Source organism: Mytilus californianus, unplaced genomic scaffold, assembly GCF_021869535.1.
Source record: "Mytilus californianus isolate M0D057914Y unplaced genomic scaffold, xbMytCali1.0.p SCAF_2, whole genome shotgun sequence".
NCBI lineage: Eukaryota > Metazoa > Mollusca > Bivalvia > Mytilida > Mytilidae > Mytilus > Mytilus californianus.
This window is the reverse complement of record NW_026262668.1, coordinates 114,860,247-114,883,533: the sequence shown is the minus strand read 5'-3', so window position 1 is coordinate 114,883,533 and position 23,287 is coordinate 114,860,247. Positions and strand designations below refer to the sequence as shown.

The window sequence follows — 23,287 nt, the reverse complement described above, 5'->3', positions numbered from 1 at the left end:
AACAAATATATATATTTCTTCACTAAAAACACGACCAAGTCGTCCTATTCGTTTATTCCACCAACATGATTGAGATGCCAACTAATGGCCGAACCGATAGCAAAATTGTAGTCTCTAAGATACCAATCATAGAACGAGGGACACAATTTGTTATTTACCTCATAACCTATGGAAAGCCAACGGGGTCGAAATTCCTAATTCGTAAATTGTCAATTTGTAACTTGTAACTGTGTAATTTCAAAAATCTTAATTCGTAAATTGTCGATTTGTAACTTGTAACTGTGTAATTTCAAAATTCTTAATTCATAAACTGTCAATTTGTAACTTGTAACTGTGTAATTTCAAAATTCTAAATTCGTAAATTGTCAATTTGCCACTTGTAACTGTAATTTCAAAATTCGTATATTGAAAATCTTTATTTGCGACTTTGTAATTCATTAAATCTAACATTCGTTTACTATTTCTTATTTTGCCATTCTTCATTTATATTCACGTCACTTAAATATTTGCCATAGACACGGTGAAATTGGTATATTGATGTTTTGTAACTTAAAACATGTCGATTTGTTAAATGTCGATTAATTAAATGTCATCGTTGTAGTATTCTAACGATCTTCATGACGACAGATGGCGCCCGGTTTTCTTCTTCTGTGTATAAGCCTCCTGGAAGAAGGAGCACCTCCATATGGAATATATACCCTTAGTAATTTAACTCAGTTATGTACAGCACATACATATCAAAGAAAACAAATAGATAAATAAAGTTTTTGTTTTCATATGGCATATATACAGGAACTCGGATTTATTTTGTTCGAGAACGGAAACTACAAAGAAAACCCAGGTAATAAACGGTTTCTATTAATCCTAAAATGCGAGTATCGGACCATTTGATTTTGACTGAGGGGGAAGGGCTGACATATATACATTAATGTACATGAACTCATGTTTCGCGAGAATTGTTTCTGTGAGGTCTTCTCTCTGACCAGCCAGTAGAAGTACTGGACAAAAAGTATTTCTCGCCGGCAAGTAATTTTTGCCACCCCATTTTTGTCGCCTCTCCTGTCGGAAAAGTTATACCTAAACTTGAAGACATAACATCTAACAGATCGCTGATATTTTGCTTTCTAAAATTAGCTGTCATATATGAAGATTTTCATGGAGAAATAAAATTAGGGTAAGCAAATTGGAGAGAATTGCTTCTGTCATGAAAATGGCGAGATGGCGAGATGTTCTCTCTGACCAATCAAAGGAGGGAGGGAGAGTCACTTTGGTTAAAAGTGGGTATAGGTGTGTAATAAAAAAGAAACAGTTTCATAGTTTTACAATCATGGTCATTGACAAAATATCCACAGGGTACACCAGGACATCACACCATTATACTACTAGTATATGTCATGTCTCGACGATCTAGTATTCATTACGTTTTCTGGTTGGTCAGATTCCTTTAGACTTTATATATATATATCAATATATTGCATATTCAATACAGTTTTGATATATAGTATGCATTAACTAAGTGACTCGTTTAAAATAATACTTCTTTGCTCATTCAATTTGTTTTGCAAAGTACAAACATGATATTAAACAGTTTTATCTTCATTACCCAAGACCCAAATAATTAAAGATTTTTCATCTATTTGCTTCTTGTATTTAAAAATTATTAGATATTTTAATTCTTTTCCTAAATTTTAACATTGAGATTATAATATTAAGGAATCATGGGTGTCAACCCATTTTTCCCATCATATATTTTGTCCAAAATTTCCGGCCCAGAACAATGTTAGTCAGATTTTTTCGGCACAGTCTTATATTTCATGTATTTAGTCTGAAATGTTTTACCCGTCATATATTAAGTCTGAAATTTCCGACCAAGTGACAGTCATATATTTGCCAAGTTGAAAAAGGGACACATTCCAGCGACACATCTGTATATACCTTAATAAAGGAAATGACACCCTCCTCCCAGGTGTAATGACCAGTACAGTAGATATATATGTATATTCGAGGTCACCTCTGTATAAAACCGAGTCATATATGCCATATAAAAAAAGGGGAAGGGAATCGAGAATCGGGAATATTTTGAGAACACCCTGTGTGACGTTTTGTCTGCAACACATTTTGTAAATTTTTATAGGACGAAAAATCGGATGGCGGCAATTCCTTCTTGACCAGTAAAGTTTGGTAGGCATGTATATTGATATATATATATATGTCAGCCCTTCCCCCTCAATCAGAATCAAATGGTCCGATACTCGCATTTTAGGATTAATAGAAACCGTTTATTGCCCGGGTTTTCCAGTAATGATGTTAGTTTCCGTTCTCGAGCGAAGCCCAACCTGTCGTCTTCAGAAAACAAAATAAATCATATGCCATATAAAAATTAAAAAAAATATTTATCTATTTGTTTTCTTTTATATGTATGTGCTGTACATAACTGATTCAAATTACTAAGGATATATATATATATATCTATATAATCAAGTCTAAATTGAAAACAACGTTAAAACCTATGATTGCGTTGGATAAAAACCGCAATTTTTATACGTGTGCATGCAAAACAAATTTCTTGGTAGAGGGGTCTAAATACAGCACAAAAACATTTTCCAAAAGACCAAAAAGTGAAAAAGTATATTTTAACAAAACGCATTGACTAACAGGTCGAACAACTGATGTTCTTAAACCCTGCTGGCTGCCATGGCGATTGCCAAATAAACGTATCACAAGATGTAACAAAATGAATCTAATTATTAATTTAATACCAAACAGAAAACAATAAACTTGCGGAAAAGATGGTATACCGCAAACACGAGGTTCAAAAATTTGTACACCATATCCGGATTTCGACAATTAATGTCTCTTCAGTGATGTTAGGAATCTAAACAGTATTTGGAAGGCCATATAATTTACCTCAATTTAGGATAGACTCTTGAATTTTGAAGAGTCGAAATAGGATGAACGGATCATATAAACCCGAAGGCAAATATAATACAAGCCCAAACGAAAAAATATAATAAAGTCTAAATTGAAAACAACGTTCAAACCTATGATTGCGTTGGATAAAAACCGCAATTTTTATACGTGTGCATGCAAAACAAGTTTCTTGGTAGAGGGGTCTAAATACAGCACAAACAACATTTTCCAAAAGACCAAAAAGTGAAAAAAAGTATATTTTAACAAAACGCATTGACTAACAGGTCGATCAACTGATGTTCTTAAACTCTGCTGGCTGCCATGGCGATTGCCAAATAAACGTATCACAAGATGTAACAAAATGGATCTAATTATTAATTTAATAGCAAACAGAAAACAATAAACTTGCGGAAAAGATAGTGTCTAAACATAGCAACAATCAACATTCGATCTATCTAGGCGTGGATCAGTTTGTATATAAACTGATGCAGTTACTACATTAAATTATATAAGTGCCTTAGAATGTAACTTTAACACACTAATGAGTGTTATAATATTGAAATATTGCGTGAATAATATAAAATATAACAACTAATTTTATAACACTCATTAGTGTGTTAAAGTTACATTCTTAGGCATTTATATATATAATGTTTTGTCACTCAATTCTTTATTACTTTGAACAATACAGTTCATCAGTATAGTATGCATAAATATACAATTTACAAGTTATATAGCGTTAACAAACACATAAATAATAAACGTCAGAAATATCAGTCACATATTATACAGTTTGTGAGTTTCAGACTACATATAATATAAATATGTCTTAAATATTGTTTCTGCACTTAAATGCATAGAGTAAGTACTTTCCAAAATTACAAAGTTCCTTAGTATTTTCAACAGAGAGTAATTGTACTAATTTATAAGTTGAAGGTCTAGTCCAATAATATTTCTTGATAAACTTCTTACGTATATCACTATAATTTGTACATTGTAAAATAAAATGAAATTCATCCTCTACGACATTTATATCACACATAATACACATTCTACTAGTTTTACTTATTCCATAAAAACGACCAGTTTCAATACATAGATTGTGTGAGGACAGACGGATTTTCGTTATCCATTTTCGAGACCTTATAGGAATACATTTTCGTAAATAAAATTGTAATTCTACATTTGACACAATATACTTATATATTCTACACTTTGGTGATGTTTCAAGCGTAAAATGTAACTCTTGTTTAGCTTGATCATATAGCCGTTGTCTGGTTAATTGTAAAAATGAACTATCCAAACAAAGTACCGATTGGTTGTCCCAATAATTATTCATACCAAGATCATATAACAGTGTTTTAATACAAGTTGCCCAGTTTTTGCATTTATTACTATTTGCTACTAATTCTTTGTAGCATGACTTTATAATACAATTTTCACTACCGTGAATTTTAGACCATAATTTGAGCATCCTAAAATTTCGCTCATATAACAATGGAAATCTTCCTAATTCATAATATACCATTACATTAGAAGTCGACCTCTTGACACCTAGTAATGTTTTATAATAGTCCAAATGAACTTTTTCTACATTTGGTGCTCTATGAACACCCCATACTTCACAACCATACATTGAAATACTACATACATAAGTGTCAAATAAACTAATAGAAGTAACATTGTTCAGGTATAAGGATGAAGCCTTTTTCCTCATACTAAACATAGCTTTCCTGCCTTGTTCAGCACAGTGTTTTTGAGTAATATAAAATTTACAATTATAATGAAATAACACACCCAGATAACAAAAATGATCTATAATATTTAATGGTTTACCATTATAAATCCATGTCTCAGTAGGTCTAATTTTCCCACCTTTACGAAAAACTACTATCTTGGTTTTTTTAGTGTTAACTGAAAAACCCCATTTCTCAGTATAACCAGATAAAGTATTTAACATATTTTACAAGCCTTGGATTGATTCTGACATCAATATCATATCATCAGCATACATTAGTAAAAAAAGTGTTATGTCCTGAAATTCAAGTCCACAGTTTCCATTAATGATGAATTCATTCTCAAAGTCATTAACATAAAATGAAAATAATATAGGTGAAAGAACTTCTCCTTGCATTAAGCCAAGATTATTTGAAAAATATTTAGAATTAAATCCATCAAATCTAATACAAGAAATTACATTGCTATACATTGATTTTAAAATATTAAGCAATTTTCCTCTGATTCCTCATTTAGAAATCTTGTACCACAAACATAGACGATCAACTGTATCAAACGCTTTTAAATAGTCAACAAAGCAACAATATAATCTATTACCTTTACAAAAAGAATTTTGTATGACAGAATATATACAAAACACAGCATCTACTGTACTGTAACCATGACGGAAACCAAATTGTGCATCAGATAAAATATCGTTCATTGATGCCCACTTCAATAATCTACTATTCAATATAGTAGTGAATAGTTTACCTAGATTGCTGACAAGACTTATACCACGGTAATTTGCTGGGTCGTTCACTTCCCCGGACTTAAATACTGACACTAGAATAGCATCAGACCAAGTGGACGGAAAATATCCAGAGCTCAGAACAGCATTGAAAATAGTATATATATAGGGCAGTACAAGGTCCTTAAACTCAATGAGAAATTCGTTTAACAAACCATCTGGACCATGACTTTTCCCGCGTTTTAAGTCGTGAATAGCTTTAATAAGTTCATCAATGGTTATATCCATATCTAGTTCTTCAAAAACACATTCATTATCTGGCATTTCTGGTCTTCTGTTGTGCTCTTCAGTATTAGATACTAGAGTTTTGAAATATTTAAAAAAGTCAGTTTAAGAACATTTGTTGTTCGACCTGTTAGTCAAATGCGTTTTGTTAAAATATACTTTTTCACTTTTTTGGTCTTTTGGAAAATGTTGTTTATGCTGTATTTAGACCCCTCTAACAAGAAATTTGTTTTGCATGCACACGTATAAAAATTGCGGTTTTTATCCAACGCAATCATAGGTTTGAACGTTGTTTTCAATTTAGACGTTATTTATATTTTTTTGCTTGAGCTTGTATTATATTTGCCTTCGAGTTTATAAGATACGTTCATCCTATTTCGACTCTTCAAAATTCAAGAGTCTATCCAAAATTGAGGTCAATTATATGGCCTTCCAGATACTGGTTCGATTCCTAACATCACTGAAAAGACATTAGTTGTCTTAATCCGGATATGGTGTACAAAAACCTTTGCACCTTTTGTTACATCTTGTGATCCGTTTATTTGGCAATCGCCAATGGCAGTCAGCAGGGTTTTATATGATCCGTTCATCCTATTTCGACTCTTCAAAATTCAAGAGTCTATCCTAAATTGAGGTAAATTATACGGCCTTCCAAATACCGTTTCGATTTCTAACATCACTGAAGAGACATTAATTGTCGAAATCCGGATATGGTGTACAAAATTTTGCACCTCATGTTTGCGGTATACCATCTTTTCCGCAAGTTTATTGTTTTCTGTTTGATATTAAATTGATAATAAAGATCCATTTTGTTACATCTTGTGATACGTTTATTTGGCAATCGCCAATGGCAGTCAGCAGGGTTTAAGAACATCCGTTGTTCGACCTGTTAGTTGAATGCGTTTTGTTTAAATATACTTTTCCACTTTTTTGGTCTTTTGGAAAATGTTGTTTGTGCTGTATTTAGACCCCTCTACCAAGAAATTTGTTTTGCATGCAAACGTATAAAAATTGCGATTTTTATCGAACGCAATCATAGGTTTGAACGTTATTTTCAATTAAGACTTATTTATATTTTTTTGTTTGGGCTTGTATTATATTTGCCTTCGGGTTTATATGATCCGTTCATCCTATTTCGACTCTTCAAAATTCAAGAGTCTATCCAAAATTGAGGTAAATTATATGGGCTTCCAAGTACCGTTTCGATTCCTAACATCACTGAAGAGACATTAATTGTCGAAATCCGGATATGGTGTACAAATTTTTGCACCTCCTGTTTGCGGTATACCATCTTTTCCGCGAGTTTATTGTTTTCTGTTTAATATTAAATTAATAATAAAGATCCATTTTGTTACATCTGGTGATCATTTCATTTAGCAATCGCCAATGGCAGTCAGCAGGGTTTAAGAACATCCGTTGTTCAACCTGCTAGTCAAATGCGTTTTGTTTAAATATACTTTTTCACTTTTTTGGTCTTTTGGGAAATGTTGTTTGTGCTGTATTTAGACCCCTCTACCAAGAAATTTGTTTTGGATGCACACGTATAAAAATTGCAGTGTTTATCCAACGCAATCATAGGGTTGAACGTTGTTTTCAATTTAGACTTGTATATATATATATATATATATATATATATATATATATATATATATATATATATAAGTCTAAATTGAAACCGCAATTTTTATACGTGTGCATGCAAAACAAATTTCTTAGTAAAGGGGTCTAAAATATGTTGTTTGTGTTTTATTTAGACCCCTTTACTAAGAAATTTGTTTTGCATGCACACGTATAAAAATTGCGGTTTTTATCCAACGCAATCATAGGTTTGAACGTTGTTTTCAATTAAGACTTGTATATATATATAATTTTTATCCAATTGCGTTGGATAAAAACCGCAATTTTTATACACATGCATGGAAAACAAATTTCTTGGTAGAGGGGTCTAAATACAGCATCAATAGTCATAAATCTTGATGAAAGACTCTGAAAAGCTTATGATTTGTTCTTGACTCCACATCTTGATCAAATACAACTTTGAAGACATAAAACCATAATAATTAGTTGTTCTTAATAAAAAAATGTATCAAGATATTAAACCAAATATGTTAAAATATCAATTATCAAATACTGCTCTTGTAAATTCCATATATTTTTTCAACTGTTTATATATCTTATCTTATTTTCAACTTGGAAATGAACAGATCACGTATCTGTTGAGAAAACGACTTTGATATCAAAAATTCTGTTATATCGGTTCTGGAACTATTACTTATACATGAACTTTAAATATATAATATTTGGAAAAAAAGAAGTAAGCTTTAAACTTTAACGAAACCAATAAAATATAAGATGTAACGTATCTGTTCAAGGCATGCAACAAATACGTTACCATAGGAAACAAATACGTTACTCAATGTTTACAAATGCAACCTGAATTACAATACTTTTAACATTATTTTTATCCTGTAGGTACAAAATTCAAATGTCTAATTCTTATCTACGTGTTTAGATATCTTATTTAATATATTAGCACAAAATGTATTAAAATATCCAGTTTAAAGCAGTACAATTATCTAATTTGACGTTGTCCTTCATATGTCTTCGAAAATTGCAGCTCATAACTTGTTGTATTGATGATATTATCCATTGGTCATTAAACAAAAGAAAAATATATTAAAGCAGATAGCTCATATGTCTGAATTCTGAAAAGGAAGATCAAAATGTATAAACATATTTCTGCAGTTAAACGGATCCCTTGCAAGTGGTTAATTTTTATGCAAACGATTCCATAGTAACGTATATGTTCAATATAAACGTAAAAAAGCCATTTCCTTTAGTAGCTTATCAGTTTTCTTATCGTTATAAATACACATAAAATAATTTTGTTTTGGTTACAACTATGGACCAACACTTCAAAAGCAACATAACTATTCTTTCAATTGACCTTTAGATAAATGTAGAGTCTAATTAAAAGTTGGTTACGTATCTGGTCACAAAAATAGTGACATATAATCCAAAAACTGTGTTTGGTTTTGTTTTTTTTTATGACAAACTACTTAAAATGACATAAATATGTACTGGCTGAATGGTGATGGATTGGAAAAGGCAACATTAGTACATGTTTTGCAAGCTTCTTAAGTAGAACACTCAACAGAAAAAAATATCTATACCATCTGGGACATTCGTTTTACTCAAAATAATACATTTATGTGTAAGGCTGGAGTAATTTTGATATTATTCTATGAAGCAATTATGTTTGTTTCGGTTAGATATCTCCCTGGAGTTTCAAAAACATATTTTTTTTCAGACATTTCAAAGCAGATAAGGCTTAAAATATCTACAAGGCAATGAATCAAGTTTTGGACCCGATTTCCTGAGAATGAGAATTCAGCGTGTCTATGGCAAATATTCAAGTGACGTGGTTACAAATGGAGAATGGCAAAATATGAAATAGTATACGAAAGTTAGATTTAATGAATTACAAAGTACCAAATAAAGAATCTCAAAGTTACAAATGTTGAGTTTCAAAATTGCAAATACAGATTTTCAATATACGAATTTTGAAATTACACGGTTACAAGTGGCAAATTGACAATTTACGAATTAAGAATTTTGACCCCGTTGGCTTTCCATACTAACCAGTCATGACAGTCAATATTATGCGTTTCCCGAGGTCATGCGTTTCTCAGACTGTTGTGTCTAAATAGGCTAAATACACTTAAACCGTTGGACATGTACTGATTGATACTTTAGGCCAGGAGAACATGCTTTATGTATTGGTTGTAATTGGCTTTGAACTGCGAGTACTTCTATTTCGGTGCTTTGTGTTTATTATTTGTATGTTATATATAGTTGTTATTAATTTTGTGCCTCGTACCGATCTTTTGGGTTAAGATTTGAAAATTTGGAACTGTTTTTACAGTTGTTCTTATGATGTGCTGTTACACCACTGTAATAGGGAGGGTTGGGCGCTCGAAAACATGTTTTTAACCCCACCACGTTCTGTATGTGCCTGTCACAAGTGAGGAGCCTGTAAATAGTTCAGAGGTTGTTGTTGAATCATGCCTGTCATATTTCATATTTGTTTTCGTAATATCTCGACATATCTCATGGTTAAATTTAATACTGTTATGTATGTTATTTGCATGGATGTTAAATTTGTCTAATATATTTACTACTTTTGTTTTAAATTAGACACAAGAAGATGTGGTATGAGTGCCAATGAGACAACTTTCTATCTAAGTCACAATTTGTAAAAGTAAACCATTATAGGTCAAAGTACGGCCTTCAATACGGAGCCTTGGCTCACACCGAACAGCAAGCTATAAAATGCCCCAAAAATACACGATTTTTTCAATGAAATGATATTGCGTGGGTATATACATGATAAAATCCCAATGAAATACAAAGAATGTACTATTAACATCAAATGATTTATCACCCGACCAACACTTTCATAACTATATGTATCTTGACACATCATAGAAGGTTATCAAGATATAAACACTGACGGACTCAGTTTGATTCATCAGAAAAAGCTATACATCTCACTTTTTTTTATTTTAATGTTTGGCTGTAAGGGGTGAAGGCTGTGTTACTTATGTTTGATTTAAATACAGGTCATTACCTTTACTCATCGTACATGTGCGATTTAAATACAGGTCATTGTCGTTACTCGTTGCACATGTGTGATTTAAATATAGGTCATTACCATTACTCAGTGTACATGTGTGTTTTAAATACAGTTCATTACAATTACTCATCGTACATGTGCGATTTAAATACAGGGCATTGCCATTACTTATTGATGTGTGATTTAAATACAGGTCATTACCATTACTCATCGTACATGTGCGATTTAAATACAGGTCATTACCATTACTCATTGTACATGTGTGATTTTTGATACAGGTCATTACAATTACTTATTGTACGTGCTGCAAACTGATGTACAATGACGCAAATCAATTACGGTATACATTTAACAGAATCCCTGGGGTACAATGTATAAATATAAAGACTGAAGATTTTGAAGTCTTTAATGATTGTTTATGGTTTAATTCAATTTCCCAGAGTATTAATCTGAGACAAACTATAAACTAATGTAAATCTGATTAAAACTATCTACTGCATCTAAATGTAATTTTGATAAAATAACTGCCATCATTGTAATTGATATGAAACTTATGTTCGTGAAATAATGACATTTTATAGTTCTGCATCACGTTTTTAATTACAAGTGTTCTCTGATTTTTAACTCCTGTACCAAATAAAATCGGACAAAATAACAATCAGACGGCTTGTTTTTAAATTTGATTTCCACTTCAATGAAATATGTTGTTGCAAAATTTAAATTAAGCTATGTATTGCACTCTATATCTCTGATTCCTTTTCGGGTTTGCTATTCTTTTGGTCCTTTTTGGTCTTACCAGCTTTTCAACTTTTTTGAATACATTTTGAATTTTCAAATATTTTGGTCTCGATCATCACTGAAGAGACATTTATTGCCAAAATGCATATCTGGTTCAATAAAACTTGTATCGTAAATGTTATTGTTATTGGTAGCATCCTTCTTTCATCTTAAATGTATGCACTCGAAATTTGTATTCTAATTTTATCGTTTATCTTCGGTAGCAGCAATATTTCAAGAATCATACAAACTATCAAATGGATATTTTAAGAAAAGTAAGAAGAAAAAAAAACACATCTGGCCTGTGTTCTAAGACAATTTCTCAAACAGTTTGGACAAACAAACAAAAATCTGGATGCTAGGAAAATAAACGGGAGGTTTAACTTATGCAGAACTTAGCATTTATGGTCCACGAGTTCACTAAATAACAAGAGGCTGTCAGAGTGACAGCAAACCGGATTTCCTGCAGAAGTCGGACCCTGAACAGTTGAGCAAGTATGGACACTACATTTAAGCTTAAAACAGCTCTGAATTTGGATTGTGATTGAATATTTGACACAGCATAGGTTTGTGACACAAAACGAATGTGGTCAAAGAACTGAAAAATTTGAAATTGGACATTTACCTATTATGGTCCAATGTCCAAAATCTAAGTACATTGTTAGAATCACCATATCAAAGAACACCAAGAATTCAATATTTGATGAAATCAAACAAAGTTTAATTTAGGACCCTTTGGGCCTCTATGTGGACCAATTTGATAAAGGAGCCCAAAATCCAAAATATATCAAAACATGGTTAGATTCAGCATTTCAAAGAACACCATCAATTCATTTTTTGTTGAAATCAAACACAGTTTAATTTTGGACCCTGATTTGGACCAACTTGAAAACTGTGCCCAAAAATGCAATATTTGAATACAGGTTTAGATTCAGCATTTGAAAGAACCCTATATATATTTAATTTATGTTGAAATTTTATCCATATACTTATTAATTTTCTGTTCAAAGGGAAATAACTCGAACTGAATAAATGATGAACAAATAGTTCTCTAAAATTAGATATGATTTAACCATTAAAAAATAGTTCTCTAAAATTAGATATGATGTTATACATTTGTATCTATTTTCAAATTATAATCAATAAAATTAGATATGATTTAACCGCTAAAACATTGTTAGAATCAGCATATCAAAGAACCCCAAGAATTCAATTTTTGATGAATTTAAACAAAATTTTAATTTAGGACCCTTTGGACCTCAATGTGGTATTATCTAATTAATAATGAAAATAAATACAGGTTTAGATTCAGCATTTCAAAGAACCCTATGTATTCAATTTATGTTGAAATCCAACACAGTTTAGTTTTGGACCCCGATTTGGACCAACTGGAAAACTGGGCCCAAAATCAGAAATCTAAATATATGTTTATTAATAGACAATATAAGCTTAGTTTTTAAAGGAGTTCACTTCATAAACAAGTATAAATTGAAAACAACGTTCAAACCTATGATTGCGTTGGATAAAAACCGCAATTTTTATACGTGTGCATGCAAAACAAATTTCTTGTTTGAGGGGTCTAAATACAGCACAAACAACATTTTTCAAAAGACCAAAAAAGTAAAAAAGTATATTTTAACAAAACGCATTTGACTAACAGGTCGAACAACGAATTTTCTTAAACCCTGCTGACTGCCATTGGCGATCGCCAAATCAACGGATCACAAGGTGTACTAAATGGATCTTAACTATAAATTTAATACCGAACAGAAAACAATAAACGTGCGGCAAAGATGGTATACCGCAAACAAAGGTGCAAAGATTTTTTGTACACCATATCCGGATTTCGACAATTAAAGTCTCTTCAGTGATGTTAGGATACGTGTGCATGCAAAACAAATTTCTTGTTTGAGGGGTCTAAATATATATATATAGCAATCAGAAAATTAGTTTATACAGAATAACAAACAAACCTACCACAAAATTCTTCAAGTAATTTACCAAAGAAAAGAAGAAAACAAATCCAAAATCCAAAATGTCATTTATCATTAATGCAATGTCTTTTAAAAATCTATAAAACTTATCTGTAAGTGTAATCAGACTTTATATATATAATTAACCATTTCTGTTCAAAGGGAAATAACTCAATCACATAATAAGTACATCCCCAAGTCAATAACCAATTTTTCCTTCGAAAATCCGGTTAAAAACGGTTCTTGTTCAAATGTTATTCTCACAGAACCTCCTTTTTCTTAATACATTTCTTTGCAAGTGCTCTTAGTATCCAGTTCTTGCAAAAACAGAATATCATACAATACTCTAACGTTGCATCTTCAAAGTAGCATATAGAATTATTTCTTATATGAATTTACTTCGTACTTTGTTAGGCCTTTTTTAACTTTTGTATACGAGCGTCACTGATGAGTCTTTTTTAGACGAAACGCGTGTCGTACAAAATTTCAATTCTGGTAAGTTTTTTAAAACTCTTATATACATGTACCTCTGACCAAAAAAAAAATTGAAAATATTTCATGTATTTTTGTTTTTATATTTAGTTTTTGGCTTTTTATACCGTGATTTCTTAAACATATTGGTGTGGTTTTATATTTTCTATTTTAGTATATCAGGCACATTAACTGAGATATTTCAGACATAAAAACAAAAATCTTTTTTGATTTTTACATAGAATTATAAATGTCACACAATTTATCTGAAATAATATGATCTAAAACTTATGACCGTATATTAAAAATTTAAGTTTATAGGTAAACAAAGTTGTTGGAAATGCGGAGATTACTACTAATCCCAACAAAAAAGATATGCAAACGATTTTGTGGTTGGTTTTTTTTCTCGTATCATAAAGCTACGTCGGTGTACGTTTGACTTAAAGATGTCCACGATGTTGAATGACGACTATTTTTTCCAAAGAACTATATAGTTTGTTCTCTTGGGATATTTCTGCTTCAATATACAATTAGAATGATACAAAACTTTCAAATTCTGTATCTTAAAAATGCCTTAATCTTCTTGTCTTATAGGCGAATGTCTATTAAGTTAGATTACTATTTGTTTAGCTTCCAGTTTCTAACGTATCATTCAGATTTAGGACTAGAGAAAATTAACAATAAATCCTAAAGGACGGGAAATGAGGATAAAGAGGGATTTTTGGATCGGGGCAATTAGTTTGCATCAGGATCGCCCAGAAAGTTGTTGCAAGGGTTCTCTAACATGCAGAGAGCGTGATACTGTCCCTATAGAATTAACGTACCCATTTCAACTGGACGTGACTACGTATTTATACATCAAACGAAAGTGACTGCGTATTATGCATTAAACGAACGTGATTGCGTATTATGCATTAAACGTACGTGATTGCGTATTATTTATTAAACGAATGTGACAGCGTATCATACATCAAACGGACGTGACTAAGTATTATAGATCAAACGGACGTGACTGCGTATCATACATCAAACGGACATGACTGCGATTTATAAATCAAATAGGCATGACTGCTTATCATACATCGAACGGACTTGACTGTGTATCATACATCAAACGGACGTGACTGCGTATTATAAACCAAACGGACACCCTTTGTGGGTTTATTTTCATTAAGAAAATCTGATAGTCTTGTCAGATAATTTACAGCTGCATCTTAGATGTATAACCAAAAAAAAATGGAGTTTGTAATTGGAATGTTGACTCACCTGTGATGGAAGATTTTTCTGTATAACTAGGGTGTTCTATTGACTGCCGTTTCTGTCGGGTTTTCATCGTATTATTTCCTGTTCAATAAAGAATGACGAATGAATATTCACATATACTGGTCATGATTTGGGGAAATAAAACGTCTAAAAAGATTTAGACATAATAAGATTTTGGTCATAATAATAAACTTAATTAATGTTAAAATACATTAACGTTAAATTTGCAAATGTTGTATCTTTCACTTATTCTGTAATTATACATAAAAAGATGTCAAAATGACATTTATACAATATAGGTCCTCCGAAAAATGGGATCTTCTATTATCACTTTAACAAAAAACATTTCTGTACAATTTTATTTGTTTAAGCCTATTATAATCCATCTCTACAATAAAGTAAGACGTGTGTATCACACTTGCTTGGAATCGGTTTGTCAAATAAGAAAATCAACCTGTTTACACTTCAACATGGCGACCAGGGGAAATTATTTAAATTTAGAAAATAATCTAAACATGAGGAAATGTGGTATGATTGCCAATGATACAACTATCCACCAGAGTTAGAATGAAGTGGATGAAAGCAATTATAGGTCATGGTACGACCTTTAATAATGAGCCAAACCCATACCGCATAGTCGGCTATAAAAGGCCCAGACATGCAAAATGTGAAACAATTTAAACGAGAAAACTAACAGCCTAATTTATGACAAAACAATTTACGAAATAAATAATTAAAAGCGACGTGAACCAACGACAACCACTGTACTACATGCTCCTGACTTTGGACAGGCACAAAAAGAATGTGGCGGGGTTAAACAAGTTTTTGAGCGCTCAACCCACCCTTACCTGGGACAGTGGCATAACATCACAACATAAGAACAAACTGTAAACATCAGTTGCAATTGGCTTAACTCAAAAGATCAGTGCGAGGGACAAAAACAACTAACATAAAAACAATATACCCGGTATACAAAGCACTGATAAGAGAGGACACGCAGTTATTGAAAGCTAGTTCAGAGCCAATAACGACTTAAAGATAAATCATGTTCTCCCAGACTAAAGTTATTTCAAAGTTTTAACATTATTTGCAAACTGCAACCGGTTTTAACTAGACACACATACACACACTAAATTACAATGAAACTCACAGCTTCAAAATGTTTTTATTCTATTTTCATTTTAGATTGTTATCCATGTGACATCAGTGAAACCTGTATTATAATTAGATCGTTATCCATGTAGAATCAGTTAAACCTGTATTATAATTAGATCGTTATCCATGTAGAATCAGTTAAACCTGTATTATAATTAGATCGTTATCCATGTAGAATCAGTTAAACCTGTATTATAATTAGATCGTTATCCATGTAGAATCAGTTAAACCTGTATTATAATTGGATCGTTATCCATGTAGAATCAGTTAAACCTGTATTATAATTAGATCGTTATCCATGTGAAATCAGTTAAACCTGTATTATAATTAGATCGTTATCCATGAAGAATCAGTTATATTTGCACTATATAGAAAAAGGAGATGTGATATGATTGCCAATGAAACAACTATCCACATAATTCCAAATGTCGTGGATATGAGCAATTATAGGTCATCGTGCAGCCTTATAAACAATGAAAAAACCCATACTGAGAACACATAACGTAAATACAGCTAAAAAAAGGTTAGGGAGATTTATGTAGAATCAAAGACTAAGGATTAGATTGTTATGTATATGTAGTATCAAACACTAAGGATTAGATTGTTATGTATATGTAGAATCAAACACTAAGGATTAGATTGTTATGTATATGTAGAATCAAACACTAAGGAATTTAGATTGTTATGTATATGTAGAATCAAACACTAAGGATTATATTGTTATGTTTATGTAGTATCAAACACTAAGGATTAGATTGTTATGTATATGTAGAATCAAACACTAAGGATTAGATTGTTATGTATATGTAGAATCAAACACTAAGGATTAGATTGTTATGTTTATGTAGTATCAAACACTAAAGATTGGATTGTTATGTATATGTAGAATCAAACACTAAGGATTAGATTGTTATGTTTATGTAGTATCAAACCAAACACTAAGGATTAGATTGTTATGTATATGTAGAATCAAACACTAAGGATTAGATTGTTATGTATATGTAGAATCAAACACTAAGGATTAGATTGTTATGTATATGTAGTATAACACCTGAAATAAACTGTTACTAGTAATAGTCTGAGACAGAATACACGTGTAATTGAATGTTTAACTATATATGAGAGAATAATTTTAATAATCATACTATTATCTTTTTAAAATCTGAGTTGAAAGTGGAAAAGTGTAAAAATGTCAATTTGTACAAGACGAACAACAAATTGCTTGTTAATTGTCGATTCATTTGGAGAGTGGGTTTGGCAGGAGGCTCTTTTTTTCAGGCAACAGATAATCATGTATACCTTTGCTTGAAATTCCTGATGCCTTTGCTGGTTTTATTCTAGTTTCCATCGTAGGCAATACCCTATAAAGAAAAGAAGTCAATTTTCTAGAAAAAAAAAACCTCGAAATGTCTGTCATTTTCACAAATATATACTTTGTAACAGTTATCACACATATACAGCTATAACTTTGTATCTGATTTTCATTTAAGAAAGGGCATTTTCTTCAAAGAACTACCTGTAAATGACAGGTCTGTGGTAATGTGTGTATAATGATGATAAAAAATCATTAAAACCCCGTTTGGCCACAAATTGGGATAAACTTAAAGGATTCTAATTATTCATTTTTAATCATTTTGTAAGGTAATTTGTTGTTACTCTTTTCAAAATGACTTATTGTTTTATCTATTCTCCTGTGAAATTGATCTTGTTTTTGGGAGGGATAAATCATACTTTGACGACTTTTTCCTTTGTTCATATGCATATGAGATGAGCGTCTTAGAAAGAATGAAAAGAAGCTAGCATTATCTTTTAACTTCACGTTCCGATACATAAACGATGATGTCCTCTCACTAAATAATTCAAAGTTTGGTGACTATGTTGAACGCATCTACCCCATCGAACTTGAAATAAAGGATACATCAGAATCAGTCAAGGCTGTCCCACATCTTGATTCACATATATATGTAGGACTCAAATCTATGGCGGGTTCCAAATCTATGGCAGATTCCTAATCTATGGCAAATGTGACGTTACAAACGTCAAACAAATCAAATCCATGGCAGATTTTGTTTTCTCCAAATCTATGGCAGATCTTTAAATTGCGAAAGAGTAACATATAACGTCACAATTAAATAACACCATATTAAATCGTCGCCGCCGCAAACGATGGCGGAACCCATAGATTTGAACACCATTCCAGATGAAGGTATTTCCCTCGAAAACAATTTGTGGATGGTTTAAAGGAAGATGTGGCCTTTTATCCTGAAGAGGGACAAAATGTGCTGTACCGGCCAAAGCCCGCGATGAATAAGGGCACTGCTGTTTTCTGTACAGGATATTTTAGAAAAGGAGTTATAGTACACTGAACTGCGGTCAAGCTTAGCGAAAGGTCGTGCAACATAATCAGTCAAACAAACTTTATTAGATTAACTCGTTAAGGAACGATCGTTTTCATTGGTCAATTCAAACCTTCGACCTCACACCTGCGAAAATAGAACACGCGTACTATAAAGCTGAATGGACTGATCAGTATTCACGTAGCCGGTCAAGGTCGTTAAAAACTTCCATCGTCGTATTCCCGAACATGATTGTGTTCTTGATTATCGCATGGCAATTCTAGCTTTTATACATGTGCATGTAAAATTTTAAACTTTAATCTTCACAGTCACGTTGAAATATTTAATTCAACTGTCTCCTCTCAATTGGTCCTGGATTAAGGGAGCTACCATTTTATTTTGATTGGGGGTGAAGGACTTGGATGAAACATTTTGTCCTGCATTTTTTTTTAGTTGTTATCTCTCACGGTCCTGTCTTTCTATTTTTCAGTCTGTTAGGTCCTGACTATATTTATTCGTTTATCCTGATTTTTTACATAAATCGTCATCCTGCCTTTTTTTTGTCAAGTTGCTCACCCTGCCTTATCTTTTATTCAATGGACTTGATGAATTAACGTTGTACTTGAAATGAAACCGTACTTACACCCCAGTCCTATTGTTATACTTCATAGTTTCTATTTCTGAAACAAGTGTAAATTGAATAGATCTATTGTTACGAATAACAATGGATTTTGACCACAGGGTGTGACGAGCGGGGTTTCTGGAAACCCCTGCTTCTACATCCCGCAAACAAAGTCCATTGTTATTCGTAACAATAGAAATTGATTATTTTTTGAATAGCATGAACATAAGAAATTACTAATAGTGTTCACTACAAATTGTTTCATGATATTAAAAAAACACATTTTAGGATATTCCAATAAGCATCTATATGGAATACAAAAATAATCCTTTAAGTACTCTTTTGCTTGAAGGTAATTTTTTTTATCCCAGTTATATGTCTATATTCTAAAGCATTGATCTTTTAAAAAAATGGGGATTCTAACTCCCGGACCACCCCCCCCCCCCCCCCCCCCCCCATGTTACCCAGTGGCCGATCCGGGGTTGGGGTTCCGCGGGTTGGACCCGACTTTTATTTAAAAGATCAATGCATTTGAATGGTTGGACCCCCCTTTTTCTCTTTGAGTTTGGAACCCCCGGTTGGATCAGCCCCTGATTGCCCCAAAAAAGGGAGTTCCTCAATATTAAATAGTGTATGTTGAGCGTGTCTGGTAGTCGGTTTTCTAATGCAGACACACCTATCTATCCCTTAGTATTTTTCGAATATGAATGTTTGTTTATTCTCGAGAAGAGGGGGGGGGGCTTTTGATTTTGATAAAATCGTAAAATATAAAATACAGTTATGATTACCTTTATCTGTTTATTAAACTGATACAGGTAAGTACTTTGGGTTATAATATTGCTTTAGTCTCTTATACCAAATCCAACGCTTGCCACAAAATGTCGTCCGTCTTATACCCGTTCATATTGACAACTGTATACCAGGAGCATGATATATTTTTTGTTTGTAATAAGAATACACGAAACAGTCAACCTTGACCTGCTGATCCATATTAGCACATGGATTTAACGGGAATATGCAAAACAACTTGACATTTGTAAAATATACTCACTTGTCAAAGTTTGAACGAAGATAACCAAAGAAAGGTTACTAGTGGGGTTTCATGTAATAAAAAAAATATTCTTATAAATCATGGTTTGATATTGACAATGAATATGCTATCGGGTTTTTTTTTTCATTTAATAATCAATGTTATCAAATATAGGGTTTAGAATGGGGTGTAAGTTAGTTATACACCTCGGGATACGGCGTGTCTGGATAAGAAACCCCTCCGGCCTCCGGCCGACGGGGTTTCTTATCCAGACACACCTATCCCTCGGTGTATAACTATTACTTAAATACAAAAATAACCAAATTACATACTAAAGATATTGCTCGATTTTTATAGTAAATGGGTTTGTGTTATAAACTGTCATGTTCATTATTCATATTCTTTCATAAGTTTTAGGATAGTGTGATATTTTTTCTGATTTAGTTTACTTGATTTTGAAAAAAAAATCCCGAAATTCTAAGTAAATTCAGAACATGTAACCAGCCATGCTTTGTTTAGAGAAAAAATGGAGATGGCAAACCATGGCACAGTGGAAGGAAATGTACTTTATAAACTCCAGCGATATACTTTCTTAATTTATAATTAACTGTTTTGCTATCCTCGGTTGAAAATTATATATTGTAAATATTTAAATAGTTGCATAGAAAACAATCAGTTTTAAACAGTGTGGTTATTCACTAAATGTAATTGATAAAAGGTGACTCCATTTTTGTACATACTTTTACAGTAGTCATCCTTAATTTCTTAATATTTCGTTTATAAGTTTATCATACATGTATGATTTTGTATTTCATTTTAATACGCACGCATGCCACACGTTACTTTGGCGGATTGTTCAACAATGTTATGCAAAGCTCTATTCTTACGGTATGAAATTAAAGGATAAATTTTCAACCAATCAAAATCGAAAACAGTACATTTATATAGTTCCTTATAAACTACGACATTTCTCACAAGTATTTATTTATTTTTTAGTTCCACACATGCAAAAATAAAATCTTCGCCGATGAAACATTTCAAACCTTTTTACACCAACATGCCTTCACTGAATTCATTTGAATTTCGTGGTGACCATGAAAGTACATTGCATAGTACATCTATATTCACGTGCACACATGGTACGATCTTTCGGGGACAATTTGCTCGTTTATGACACGTCATTTCTGAAGACCAAACGCTTAGCTTCTTTATTTTTGTTTTATAGCATGAAAACAATAAAAGAGGAATGTGCAACCCATCATAAATTTGAAATAGATCAGTATTATGAGATCCTTATTATAAGTAACTACGACATTGTCAGGATAATAACCTAGCGTCAAAATGAAAGAAATTAAAGTGGTTCATACATTCATCCGTATAAAAGCGGCACATGTATTTAATTTATCCTTATATTTTTCATAGTGCGGTACAAGTGCTGCATGCATAAAGAATATTACTTAACACAAATTATTAGTATAATATTTCGACCCCACTATTTGAAATTCACAAAATACTTATTTAATCATTTCGACCAAAAATCATTGTTTTTTACGTTCGTAGTAACGTAGTACATTCCATTGTCGGTCACCTGTGTCAATTCACGTGCACACAACAATTGTTGTTGTATTTAAATCTTTCGGCCAATGAAGTGAGACGTTACAAGTTGTTTGTTTGTGATACGCCAGAATGTTATCAATGAATTATCAATCGCTAAACTTGACTGCATTTCAGTGTAAATATTTTTCTGTCTACGGCTGGCAAAGTTTATAAAGTGAAAGATGAAATTACCAGATACCAATGTGATTTAATTCGTCATCAAATAAAAAAACTTATGTAATGACGATAAAATTAATATTAATTCAAAATTCAAACTGTTCATTTTTGTCGAGTCTGTCACTTTTTTTCGCAAATGCGAGACATAGCGATTCTATATTCCGTCGTCGGAATCAGCGTCCTCGACGTCGGCGGCGTCCACAAATATTCAATCTGTGGTTAAAGTTCTTGAAATTTTAATAACTTTCTTAAACTATCCTGGATTTCTACCAAACTTGGAAAGAAGCTTGTTTATGATCATAAGATAGTTTCCAGAAGTAAATTTTGTAAAAAAATATAATCCTGTTTATTCGTATTTTTCTTATAAATGGATAAAGTTTTTCTGCAAGTTAATATAGCATTCATTCTGTGGTTAAAGTTTTGGAAATTTTCTTAAAAACTATGTTGGATTTGTACCAAACTTTAACAGAAGCTTGTTTATGATCAAAAGCTAGTTTCGAGAAGGAAATCTGGTAAACATTTTATTCCTGTTTTTCCGTAAATTACTTATAAATGGACTTAGATTTTCTTCAAGTTAACATTACACACAGTCTGCAATTAAAGTTTTAAAAACATTTATTAGATTCATAAGCAATCCTGGGTTTTTACCAAACTTGGACAGAAGTTCTCACAATCAAAAGAGGAAAACTTTTAATATTTTTTTTCTCCATTTTTGTTGAACCCTTACGAATTTTTATTTATTTTTTTTTATATAAAAAACTGCCTTCTTCTTTGTTAAGGGACTTACTAGTTGGGTTAAACAGTTACCATGCACAGATTAGAAAATGTTTATTTTTTCACGGGGTACATCATTTCAATCTTGAAGTCTGTATTAAGGTATATGAATTCATCATTTACGAAATTTTTTGGTGCCATCACGATTAGGTTGACCATTATGGAAATTCCGAATGTTTATTTCGCAACTGTTTATAGACATACTCCCGTTGTCGTACATTTCCACTTGTTTAAGACAAGTCATTGATCGTATATGTACTGCATTGTTTCCATTTGCACAAAATTTGCCATAGATTTGGAGACAACAAAAATCCGCCATAGATTAGGAAATTACAAAACTTGCCATAGATTAGGATTGTAAAAAATCTGCCATAGATTTGGGATGGTATGACGTCACATTTGCCATAGATTAGGAATCTGCCAAAGATTTGGAACCCACCATAGATTTGAGTCCTACATATATACTGACAATGATGGTCGGTTGAGAACAAAACTTTAAGGCAAAAGAGATGATTTGAGCTTCTTATTGCAGAGCCTTGTATTTTTTCCTGTTCCATAGCCTTATTCTTATATCGTTTGTATGTCAAGTCAATATAATATGTTTGTCTGTGTTGTATGCTGATTATTGTTTTGTATCGTTGATATTTGTTTCAATCACATGGACAAAAATCATAAAGTTATCAAATCCTACTAGAAATTGAATATATCGCTTATTGTATCCGTGTGCTTTCCTTTCTATACAAATGTTCATCTATTCACCAAGAATTCAATCAGTAATATTTCAGACAATAAAAGAGATTAATGCATTATTTTTT

General features: G+C 32.0%; 1 protein-coding gene across 1 annotated transcript in view; it reads right to left on the bottom strand.

Annotated features, from left to right (window-relative positions):
* LOC127730800 (putative ferric-chelate reductase 1) overlaps nucleotides 1–23,287 on the bottom strand; it is a 63,240-nt gene that overhangs the window by 10,904 nt on the left and 29,049 nt on the right. Inside the window, exons 3-4 of the mRNA XM_052239386.1 lie at nucleotides 17,237–17,298; nucleotides 14,786–14,863 (exon numbers count right to left, since the gene is read on the bottom strand). Of these exons, the coding sequence (XP_052095346.1) occupies nucleotides 14,786–14,863; nucleotides 17,237–17,298 (140 nt within the window). The remainder of the gene's footprint in view (nucleotides 1–14,785; nucleotides 14,864–17,236; nucleotides 17,299–23,287) is intronic.